At 45.3% G+C, this 12,572-nt stretch overlaps 1 protein-coding gene across 1 annotated transcript; it reads right to left on the bottom strand.

Annotated features, from left to right (window-relative positions):
- Window positions 1-373: 373 nt before the first annotated feature.
- On the bottom strand, window positions 374-4,635 carry LOC122375592. Its single transcript, XM_043355093.1, has 4 exons — window positions 4,593-4,635; window positions 2,178-2,342; window positions 1,688-1,749; window positions 374-1,406 (listed from the first exon to the last, which is right to left on the bottom strand). The coding sequence occupies exons 2-4, from the start codon at window positions 2,336-2,338 to the stop codon at window positions 1,225-1,227; spliced, it is 405 nt and encodes a 134-aa protein (XP_043211028.1). The 5' UTR covers window positions 2,339-2,342; window positions 4,593-4,635; the 3' UTR covers window positions 374-1,224.
- Window positions 4,636-12,572: the final 7,937 nt, after the last annotated feature.

Here is a 12,572-nt window from a genome sequence, read left to right on the forward strand (position 1 = left end):
GGGCCTTGTAAAAGGCCCTATCTTCAACATGGAGCGACCGTTAGTGTGACGTCACCTCGTTTAGTCATTCTGATTTAAATGGGTTTGTTCGTTGAAAAATCGCTTAAAACTTGGTCTGAACTTTGTTGTGGTGCCTACAGAGTATAAAGAATCAGCTTTATGACAGTAATGTGGCCTGGGGAAGGAGGTAATTTTGGGCTGTGACGTCACATATTTGAAAGTTTGTGTTTGGAATATGGGAAGCCTAAGATGTTTAATGAAAAATAAATGCCAGAACCGTGTTCCTGGTCATCCAATCTATAAAGTCGGGCACAATTTAACTGGTTTTAACAACATTTTAGAAGGTGGGATAGTCCCTTTAAAAACAGGTGTATAGCAGTCTGTGTTGTATTGCTGCACACTGCATTAGTGAAGAGCAGTTCCACGAGACACGCACAAGTTTCGATATTGGCAAGACCCGTCAATTGAACCATCCCAGAAATGTACACCTTGCTGTCTATACAACAAACATGCAACAAATAACAAAACAAAACAATAATGAGCACTTTAAACAAACATCAGTTAAACGGTGGTTTGTAGTTCAGCAGATCACAACAGTCAACAGTGTAACAGCGTGAACAATAAGTCACACGTGATTTATGGAAAGAACCAAAGGGTGAATGATTCGTCGTTTCGTGTAAGCAATAAATAACTAGGCGCATTGTCGGTTACAGTTGAGCATAGTCTTCGTCGGTGAACATTAGAGCTAGTGAATATGAAAAGTGAGTTAGTTATGTCATTGTCAAAACGTTTTACATCTTTGGCTGTCAATTTACTGTTGGGCTCAGCTTATTGTTGACAAAAGCTCACTTGTTTTGAAAAGAGTTTTTCACAATGGCCCTTCTTATAACGATTTCTGGCACAAAACAGCATATACAGTGTAGGTACCTACATGTAAAATAGTTTAACAGCACCCCAACCATAGCGTAATCAAAAATCTCAGACATTCAACAGCGATACATAGATATACCAAACTCACTGTCAGCTGGATAAAAAACCCGTTGAATAAAATGTTGGCCGATATTCACAAAGAACTGGCATTACTTGCACCTAATCAAACAGACATGTGATATGAGAGCGTAGTTCAACAACGACTTGCTCAAAATAAAACCTGAAAAAGTCTTCATATTTGTCCGTCCATTGTCCAAGTCATAACAACACGACAGCTAAGCACCTAACAACCCCTCATTCTGTGCTCCACGAGTCCTCGAAATCTCTGTTGAGTTGTTCCATCCAGACCGAGTGGTCCACCTCCCACTGGTCCGTGTCCAGACCACGACCCGACGAGACCGTGGAAATGTAGGCAGCGCCAGCTAGAAGGCCAGTGCCGATCACGAAAATCACGACCAGGATGAGCAGAGGCCCAGCTGTGGGATATAGAGAAAAATGCGTGAATCTGGGGCATTTTCCTAGTCGATTATGGCGAGTTTAAAGAGAAAAGGAGAATAATGATTTTTGGACCGTATTGACTCAAAACCATTGAATTAGTAAAAAAAAAATGCAATGTTCTGATGGCTCAGACTTTATTTTTACAAGTTTTCTGAACGCATATTTTGTAACTAAAGTTTTTGTTCAAAAGTATTTTATTATTCTACCAGCTCTACATGTGCGTTAGGTTGGAGGTTCAAACATAAAATCATTTTCTTACCCAGTCCTCCACCAAGAACATCAAATTGACGTCTGTTGCCTCCCAGGAGACTGTCCAGGATGCTGCAAAAAATAGACATCATTTTGTGACGCTTCCAGTGCCGTAAAATGATATCCTGCTTTTTAAAAGCAGCAGTAAATAATGACTCGAATACGTGCCCATTTCTACCGCATTTCAAAATGATCCTTCATTTTATTTGAGTAATATCACCTGTAATTGACTGTTTGAATAGTAACTTAGCAGGTTATGTTTGAAGTTCAAGGCAGCATACACAAATATTTCAGCAGCTTTTATATGAGCGTAAAATATGTGCATGCTTCATGAAATCGCTGACCATCCTATATATGCGCGTTAACGCATAGTATGCGCGTGCCTTGGTAACCACAACTGTTATCTCATCCTCTCATACGACAATGAATCGCCAAACGGTAGCATATGACTCGCTAGTGGAATACAGTTTGCAAGGGTGCACAAGGACTTGTTGACCTACCTGCCACCAGAGCTTGGGGGACCGGAGGGGTAGTAGTTGCTGTAACTGCTCGTGTGCTGGGGCTGATAGTACTGAGGCGCAGAGGGGCTGTAAAACTCCTCGTCTGATCTGGCAACTGCTGCCAGACCGACCACCAGAAGAGCGGAGAAAAGTCGCGACATTTTCCTGGGGAAAATAGGAAGGGATCGTGTCACCGCTTCACCTGAAACGTGCTTAACACTCAAGGAATCCTAGCAAATCGTCTTGGTAACCTGCGATGCATTTACGTATGCTGGTCTAACAGTCCATCAGCAATACTCATACTCAATAAACGGTAATTCAAGCTAATAAAAGTTACAGCGGATCAAAAAGTTTGACAGAGCATTTATCTCGTTTTTTTCGGAATATGATACAAGCTCCATGCATTATCGATACCCCTTACTTTTATCTAACCACTCAAATCTAAGTGACGACAATGTCTAGCATCGTGCTTTCTGGCGAGCTTTTAAATCAATCTAAGTGGCCGTACGGTTTCGCTTGATATATTTAGTTTAGAGTCGAAAGTGTCACGTCAATTACGACTTGAATACAGCTGGAATGTGAACTCTGAAGCGGAATGATTTCTGCGAGCCAATGGCTCATACAAATTGCAGCGAGAATAAGACATTCCACAAGCACACATGACAACCATCACAAATTAGCACATTTTCACCAATCATTTGACATGGAGCAAGCAGGCCAAAAGACAATTCAACCAACGGGTATCCCCACTGATAGCCTTGGCTAAACTTGTCTAGTCATCGTCCTTCTATGATCCACACCGGAAGGGAAATGTCAGCTGTCATGAGAAAGACAACACCCAGAACGGTAACGCCTGTGATTGTCTTGTCTGCCATTTCCAGTGTCCCCCATACCGCCTTTTATGACTGCTTACAACAGGGCGGGGGACAAGCGACCTTAATAGCCTCTACTTGGGGAGAAATTGTGTCACATTGACCGCAAAGGATCTTACAGCTCGGTGGTTACACCGAATGGCATCGTATTGGTCTCGAGGTGGTGACATCCTCGCAACAAACAGGGTGGGATGGTTAAGGAGTGGTGTGACAGTTTCCCTTGGTCTCATTTTGGAAGTGACATTCATCGCTAGTTATCGTGTTGCTCTGACTGAATATAGAGCAAATGCACATTTTCATTTTTAACTAACGATTACAAAAATATACCAGAATAATTCACGAGCTTATTGGGTAATTAAATATCCCGAGGTGACGACCATTAACGCTACCCATGGGCTATATGAACTTACAAAAAGACGGCATTCATTGCAAAGCTAGTTCTCTTCTTCTGACATACGTTATGCGTATCGCACATTACAATGGTGATGTGAATTTTCAATGCAAAGGGAAGAGGAGAAACACCATAAAATTGCTTAGACCTATTGACCACCATTAAATATTAATGGTGCAATAAATATTGAACTTTTGACGAAATTTCTATCCAGTCAATTAGCTGCGCCAAACGAAAACGAGCCACCTAAATATATCAGGAGGATGTCTATCATAGCCAGTTTAGCGAAGCAACCTTGAGTAAAACGTTCATTGAAGCTGCGAGTTCCGACGAATTTGCACTGTCATCGTAAAACTGCCTGTCATGATGCGTAACCGGCTGACACCGTAAAATCAGCCATCGGTTAGCGAATAGACACACGCCTCATGGACTATTCCTGCTACCGGAAATAGCGTTGACCTTGCTTGGTCATTTTCAAATGGTCGGTGTTTCGCGAATATTGTAGTCTTTTTCGTAAATAAAAATTAACGAATAAAAGCATTTAATGTACAATTTAATATCCCGCATTGTTTGCACCAGCACAATAGCTGTAAAAGAAAGGTAAGAGCTATTTACTTTAAAATGTTTAAACCTTTGCCTTCTATTTTTAATGTGAAGCTCATGTGTACATTATTTGCTATGACATTTTCGGATCGTAATTTTGAGCAGAAGATGGATGAAGATACTGGCCGTTTGAATCTGAGCTGGGAAAGTCACAAATCAGCTTGAGCTATTTAGTTTAAATACAAAGAAGTCCGATCCATTGAGCAGCTAAATAACAATTTCAAAACGAAAATTTACGCAATAGAAAAGCTTTGAATTGAGAAAATATTTTTGCATCGTGTCGCACTAATCATACTTTTGCTCGATTGCCACTCCCAAATGTTAACAAAAATGTTTTCACGAGAAGAAGAATCACGAATTTCTTCCGAATCGAAGCGCACTCAGCTCACACAGCTGTCACGGCACTGATGTTTTACACCAAAGCACGACATCGGGACCTCGAAACCACTGTCTTTGGTCCCTCCACTGCCTCGAACCGTAGGGCTCGTTTCCTCTGGCCACTCCACAGAAGATCCTTCACTGTCCTCCCACCAACTCCGCTGTGCTTACCTGAACGGCAGAGCACCTTTCCAAGAGATAAACACAAACACACCCGGCAGCGCACTGCATTATCCGCCGAGCGCCACACTTATATATTGCATGTCTCGGCATCGCTACCTCCTCTGTCGGCTCGACTTTGTCCACGCGCTTCCGTGCACCGACCCAAGCCACAGTCGCCCGTCTATGCGTGAGGCTAATGTGTCGCTAGGTGGAAACGAGGCGAAGGAGTGAAAGAGAAGCACCTGACGCCACTGGCGGTGCCATGTTTTTGGTCATACTGTATGCAACAGATGGTAAATGGTCGGTGGTTGACGCACTGGCTTTCGATTGTGGCAAGAATTGGTGGTGAGGCGTGAAAGGTTTATTGGTGGTGCTTTTTCTAGGTTTAGAGGCATTTTGGTATTTTGACCTACGTCAAGGGACGCAACATGACTTTTGACCTTCTTCAAAATATTGGAAACAGCAGAAAAGCGGTTTACACTGGTTCACATTGATATACGATTCCGAATACGTAGCTTGAAGCAAAAGAGGACGGAACTTAGAGAGAAATAGGCCTTAAAAACTATCCAGATTTTATATCTTTTTTAATTAAAGGAGAGACAGTTTAGTCGTTCCCTGCGGCAGAGGAATGGTGCAACCCGTCCCCGCCCCCTGACGTTTTTTTTTTGCGGTGGCTTAGCCTTCCAGGCGGTGGGGGGGGCATTTTTTTGCCCCCCCCCCCCCCTTTTACTTTTTTCGATATATCTCGAGAACCGCTGCGCCGATCGTCACCAAACTTTCAGTACCCTCCCGGGAGCAGCTAGCGCACATGGTGACCAAAACTTTTTTCCAAAGGCTATGATAGGTTGGCCGCTAATGACGTAAGAGTGACGTCATTTTTGCCATTTTCGACCCAAAAAAAGGTTTCGCGGGAAGAGCTGTCAGGCCTACAGCTTTAGAGATACAGAAAAATGTTTTAGACATAAAAGGTGTGGAATCAAAAGGGCTACAAAACTGCAATTTCGGTTTTTCGATTTTTTTTTATTTTGACCCCCAAAAATCAAAAAAATAGATTTTTTGAATATAATAGCCAAAAAATCCAAAAAGTTTTTTGAATTTCAAAAAACGGAATATATGTGATAGTCCCTACCGCCTTCTATCTACATACCAAATTTGAGATCGATACCTCGTTTTTTGGCCAAGTTATAGCGAAAAAACTGTTCAAAATTGATGACGTCAAATTTTCAAACTCAATTTTTAGCAATTCTAGACCTCGTAGCGCAAAACAAAGACCACCATTAGACTCCCCGTGACGAGCTGCATCGAATCGATACCAATTTTATGCAAAAATATCAACTTTGAAATTTGACCTTTTTTGACCTGACCTTGACCTGACCTCCACCAGAAAGTGACCTAAACCGTACCTGATGGTCTTATAACCAACACCATTGAGTTGGAAATGAAAAACTGGCCATAAAACATGCATCACATCACCTTAGTAAAGTTGGGCTCATGTGGTGACCCTTGGTGACCTTTGGTGACCTGACCTGTGACCTGACCTGGTATGACCAGTGACCTCTAATAGCAACATATGTACTAGACAACTGACGCCTTATCGCTGATTTTCGACAAAATGCGTTTTACTCGGTGTTATAGCGCTTTCCCTAGAAGCCCTGTGAACGGTGAAACATTTTATCTTTGACCTGACCTGTGACGTCATCAGTGACCCCGAGGTCAATGAAATTTTGTTTCCTTCGACAAATTTGACAGGGCTATCGAACGCCGTTTGAATTTTCCGGATCCGTCCAGTAGTTTCGGAGATACGGGGGGGGCAAAAAAGTGCCCCCCCCCCCACCGCGTGGAAGGTGGCTGGTAGGCCCACCGCCTGCCGGGTTAGAGTGCATTACAGAGAGCTGAATATCTGCTAACATGATTTTTGATTTAAGCCATGGGAAGCAGGGACTGCTTCTATTGCATTTTCTGGTAAGGTCAGTTCATTGACCTATCACATTATACAATATACATGGACCTCTGTATGATCCAGAAATGTCGCAGCTTCGTAATGCTCTCATCTCAGTGCTAGAAAATGTCTGGCATGTTGAATGACACTCTCAGGAAGTACAGATACAGATACAGATATTTATTCGGCACCTCCACTGCGTAGATCATGGCCACGTCATACATGTCATACACATAAATGAATAAAGACACACCAGTAAAACACTTTATACATGTGATAAAAGCAGTAATAAAAGCGACAAATAAAGGTACTCCCAGAAGTAATTAGCTTCTGGGAAGGTACTAATGAGCTTACAATTCACTGCCAAATTGAATGACATGGGACCTTTCCCTTCTTCGGCCAGCCTCATAAGTGGAGCGGCCTTCTTTACCTGACCTTGTCCTTGACCTGCAGTCGACATCCAAGTCGGCCCAACTCAATCAGAAGTATCTGATTCGGATTGAGTATGCACAATAAATACCATGAGCATAAAAGCACAGATTTTTGGACATTTTTTGGCGGGGGGAGTCTATCACAAAACCAGATCCATTCCTTGGATCACTTGACATTACCTCAGGGGTCACCGGTTGATCTGAGACCCTGGTAATTGGGCACCAGTTGCGGCGACTCGTAACGCAATTTTCTCTCAAAGTTCTAACTTAATTAGGGCAAAACAGCGATAGGATCCCCTCCCCGATCGGTTAATAAAGACTATAGCTATGTCAAAACATAACGTCTTCCTTCAAATTGAAATATATTAGAATCAAAAGTGATGATCCTCCATCACTACCATCTTCCGTCAAACCTTCTGTTTCAGCAATGTCTGCCGTCTGCATTCCTGTTTAACAAACAGTAGTCATCTCTCAAAGTGAACCCCCGCCGCCACTCAGCGTTTGTTTGCTGTTAAAGAACCCACGCACAGTGGGGCTGGCTCCGTGGTTTTTATCTCACGAGGACATGACGCGGCGACTTGGTGGCACTTCCCTGCGGAGATGGGATGGGAAAGGAGACCACGGGCGGGGACAAAAAGAGACCGCAGCATCCGGGCGGCACGGGACCACTGTGCCAATACCAGGCGGGGGGGGGGGCGGGGACGGTGACTGCGGCCGGGAGGGGGAGAGGGAAAGCCTGTTTCTAAGTGGATATGTAAAGTAATTAATTACTTAACGCTCCGAAGTCATTCAGGCATCACATTTGAAATGCCGACGCATGTAATAATGTTTCAAGTAGAAAACAGTCCGATTTAAGTGCTTGATGTGTAAACCATATTGATAAAAGATTGGGTATGAAATGAAGAAGCTCAACGAACTTTCTGGGGAACAAAAATATGTTCTAGACGTTCCGGTTGCAACGCCAAAATATTTGATGAAACGAAAAAAGATAAAAAATATGCTAGTAACTTTTAGGGAAATAAACAAGAATTTACTGTGCATACAAAGACAAAAACGTTAATAAAATAGGATGCCTATATTGCACAAATTGCAAGTCATCGACGATACGGGGCAGTATCCTGAACCCAGTCCCTGGGACCTGACTAGTTGACTACCACCCGACCCATATCACGACTACAAAAACACCCCACACACTCTGCCGGAGGTGCGGCCTACATTTTTTGGTCGCGAGCCTCGCTAATGCCCATCGATGAATGGCGGTACGTGCCAGCGTGCCATGTCGGATCATCCCGTCTGCGCTTCCTCAACAGGAGGTGTTTACAGGGAGAAAAAGTGCGAGTGGAGCTAACAAAGGTTTGGAAGTGTTGAAGGCTTGAAAGCACGCACATAGTGAAAGGAAGAGTGATGGTGAGTGCTGGATGGTAAGGGGAGTATGGTCTGATTTGTTTGTTTTGATTCGCTTGTGATTTTCAGCTGTGCAGATTAGGTATTGTTTTGTCGTGTCGTGTATGGGTTTGGTAAGAAAATAAATGTGTTTACTTGCAAGCACAATGACATTGCTGTGCAAAGCAATGATGCATTGGCATTAACAAAACTACACCACCTAGCTACCTCCTAGTTATGATTCCACCTTCCACATAGCATCTTCATCTCCCGTTCGTCGCAGCTCCAAAACGCCACCCGGAGGCGAAAGTGCGCAGCGAAAGCCGCCATCAGTGAGCTCGATTCTTCCCGTGCGCGTGCACCGCGTGTGGATGTCGGGACTGAAGGTGGCGTTTTTGCGTCGGACGACCCGGCAGAGGTGGCCCGAGACTGGCCGATGGGACACTGAGCGTGCCGAGAGAGAGGAAACGGGGACGGTAGAGGTCGGAGAGGGAGAGGGAGAGAGGTAGATAGAGGTCGAGGGTAAACAAGGAGATGTTAGAAAGAATTGGGAGTCTTCGAAAGGGTACAGAAATGTTGAGAGAAGTTGGGGGATTGGAAAAACGAAATCGGTCGAAAAGTGCTCAGATAACCAATGATGCCAGGATGAGCAGAATATTGGAAAACAGAACACAAGAAAATTGAAAAATGAAGACATGTAAAAATGGTTTGGACACCAGACAGTAGATTTTGCTTATATACTTTATCAAATAAATGCGGTCGAACAGACAGCAAAGCAAACGCAAGTGTGTCTAAATAACCTTGCCGGAACATATGTTCTGTCATAAAAGTCATAGATAAAGTGGAGATACCACAACGCTGCGCTTCACTGTTGTAGGATCTAACTCGGACACCACACACTATTCCGAGCGCCGTCCAAGCTCGTATGCGTGCGGAGCCGTGACTTTTGGTCACACTTTTGGGCGCCGTAAGAAGCTCTAAACCGTTGGATTGCTCGCGCATTTAGACCGTACTTTCACTACTTTACGGACCAGTTCAGTCGTTTTGTCTCCGAGCGTCGCATGTCTGGTTGCGTGCGTCCGTGCGCATGGGAAGGAGGAGGGGGGTTGGGGTGTCATAAAGGCTAGGTGAAGTGTCATGGAAGACGGACTGAGTGTCATAGAGGACGGTTGAGGTGTCGCTAAGGCCACCTCAGGTGTCAAACGGTGACTGAAGGCTGATTGAGGCGTTTATGAAGAACGCTTACAGTTAAAATCGTTTAGAAAAAAAAGATAGCTGCGCCTGCTTTTGTTATTCTATCTGTATCCTGCACGACATAAGTTTGTTTAGGTAGTAGTGGCCAAGGCATTCCAAGAATGCCGATAAAAGTGAAAAGGATTGAATAATGAGTTCTGACTACTATAAGCTTCCTCTCTCATAAGTTCCCCAGCTACACTTTATAACACGTCAATCACCAACCCTCGCTAACCTCGTGCCAACAAACGCTCGTCCCTAATTAGCCCGTTTCACCTTCCCCGTATTTAACCCTTCGCGTCTAATTACGATGATGAGCGCTGTCTTGTTGAATAGACGCCTCACGGTTACCCAAGTGAGTCCAGTTGGTTCCGTTCCGATCTCAAGGCGTCCCCGTTTTACCGTCATCGTTCATCCTACAGACACACTGCCTCTGGCTCTCTCGTGGACAGCAAAAAACGCCGTCTAAAAACGTGCGGTTTTGAGCTAATGGTCCCCGGCGGCCACCACTACCACCGCCGCTGCTGCCATCGCTGTGCCATCGCTGTGCCATCGCTGTTCCATTGGTGGAGACAGGTGGTAACGATGAGGCCATCGCTGCCGCCACCGATGGTAACGATGGAATCGGTGATGCGACTTTATGTGAGCGCTATATTGGAAGATGAGCAGTGAACATTGCGGGTCACTTGTTTGTGTTTGTGGGTCAAATAGTTATTGGGCTATTAGTGGTCATGTAACTTTGTCGATCGCTATGAATTGTGTTAAAAAGTATAGTTGCTCTTATGGGCGTTTCTTTTTCCTTTCCTCCTATTTTGACTTGTAAATGCGCAAGCATTCAGCCTCACTTGACCTAAAGTGGCGCTAAGAACTAAATCGACGGAAGGTAGGTAAGCGTTACTTTAGGAAAATTGACTATTTCTACAATAGAGATAGCAAAACACGAGACTAGACAGCGGCTAATTTGTCCACTGACTGGCGCTCATGAGCTAAGCCCGTATCGTTGACACGGAAGTGCTCTGGAGAGACAGACCATCCAGCCGCTCAATGGGTCCCGGCCACCCCGAGGAAGGGGGGGAGGGCTGGTGGAACGACCGTCACTTCGAGTCAAGGAAGAATTATCAACGATTGTGATTGGCTGGCTTCGGGGATGGAGCAGGCACATGCATCCACTTTCAGCAGTCCCCAGGACATGTCTTGTGTCCGCTGTCCGTTGTCCAGCCCGCAAGAGGGCGCCACACAGTCGCTGTCCACTAGCGACCGTGGCGCCACACTCGGTAGGAATCGGAACTAACTACATTGTCCCGTCTGCATCACGAAGCCGTGTCAGTCCAAGCAAGACAGCTTGCTTCTGTGTGAGTTGTGATGGCATGGCTCGCGGATTACAGTAAGTCACATCCGTCTTTTGTATCCTCAGGACCACCCCATCGTGACACAATTCCGAACTGGAGGGCAGCCCAACACACAACCGGAGCATATGAAGGAGCAGATCAATCCCTTCTAGGTGACCGTTTGAGCGGCCGGGGGGGGAGGTCTGTCCCGATGGGACACTCCTCTGCTGATGAGATAGCCTCAGCCGATAGGACTCACCAAGTGGTGGTCAAATGAAATAATGAAATGTCAAATATCAAATCGGTATTTGGTTTCATATTGTTATACAGTAAAAGTGTATACCTTATCACCGTAACTTGCCTGATACCTATGTAAAGCAAAAGAGTCACACACATGATAGCAAAACGATATATGTGCAAATAAGCAAAAATATGTTATAGGTGAGGTAATTAAGCTCAATTTTCGAACTTTCACATTTCATGCACATAAAAAACGCTGCATATTTCCATCACTCCTATGCAGGCAGTTTATTTCCCACCAGGTCCAGCACTGAGCCCAAGGCCAGTCAGACAATTTGTTAGCGACAAACCAAAGGGTTGGAGTTACCCTGCCCAGCACGAATTTAGTGTAACCTTTCCTCCTAATTACTCCAAATCCCGGAAGACCGTCAAAAGGATACGAGGCGCCCCGCCAGGCGCCTGGCGCGAAGGGGTCCGGCGACAGGCTTATCAGTAAACGACGCTCCCCTCCCCTCCCCCGCTGTGAGGAAGCGAGCGACTGGGGGAGGGGGTCGGTCTGATGACGGTCCAGGTATTCAGCAAATGCTACCATGGTGGGAACACGCTGTAATTTGGTGGATTGTGCTCGCTGAGGCGTGTGATGCTAGGCGACACCGAATGATTGATGATCAAGTTCGGGGGCTAATTCATAAGACGCGGGCTACTTACATAGAGCAGTAATCATTTCAGACTGAATGGCACGGAGTTGCAAAATGGGAGGCATGACTATTGGGCGCTCTATTTCGTTTAACTGGTATTACAGGTTAAAATAGGACATTTGTAGTTCTATTGAAATCATTGTTAGCAATCATATCACTATCAGTGATGTATTGAATTGGAGGCTGGAGCTACATATATTGAAGTCAGTGTTCAATAATAAACTGGCATGTAACCGAAGCACAACAGTCATTTTGGTTGCTGGTGGCTCGTAGTCTCTGTCTAAGCAAAACATTAGGTTAACAACAGTCGACGATAAGCCATTTTGACCTGGGAGCGGAGGGACGATAACACTATCAAAGACCGACCTGGGGAGGGGATTATGGGTACCCCGGTGAGGAAATCGGGAAAGGGTAGCGTCGGGGCCGCGAGGGGGGGGGTTAACGAGGGCGGGGCCGGATTAGGACCCGTCCCGTTACTCGGCCGATGGGGGTGACAGGGGGACGCCAGATGTGCCCGGTTTGAGGGGGTCGGCAGATAACTCAGTGCGGAGGCGACTTCAGTCGGTGTTGGAGGGTCCTGGTGCGAGGTTCTGCGTGTAGTGAGAGACTAAGCGAGGTTCTGCGTGTTCAGTGAGCGAATACCGATAGCTATGGATTGCTCTGAGGTGCGACAGGGAGGGCAGTTTTCGGCTCAGCAGATGGTAAGTGGAAGCTCAGTTGTGTGCTTTTGCAAACTT

This window comes from Amphibalanus amphitrite, unplaced genomic scaffold, assembly GCF_019059575.1.
Source record: "Amphibalanus amphitrite isolate SeventyFive unplaced genomic scaffold, NRLGWU_Aamphi_draft 001879F_arrow, whole genome shotgun sequence".
NCBI lineage: Eukaryota > Metazoa > Arthropoda > Thecostraca > Balanomorpha > Balanidae > Amphibalanus > Amphibalanus amphitrite.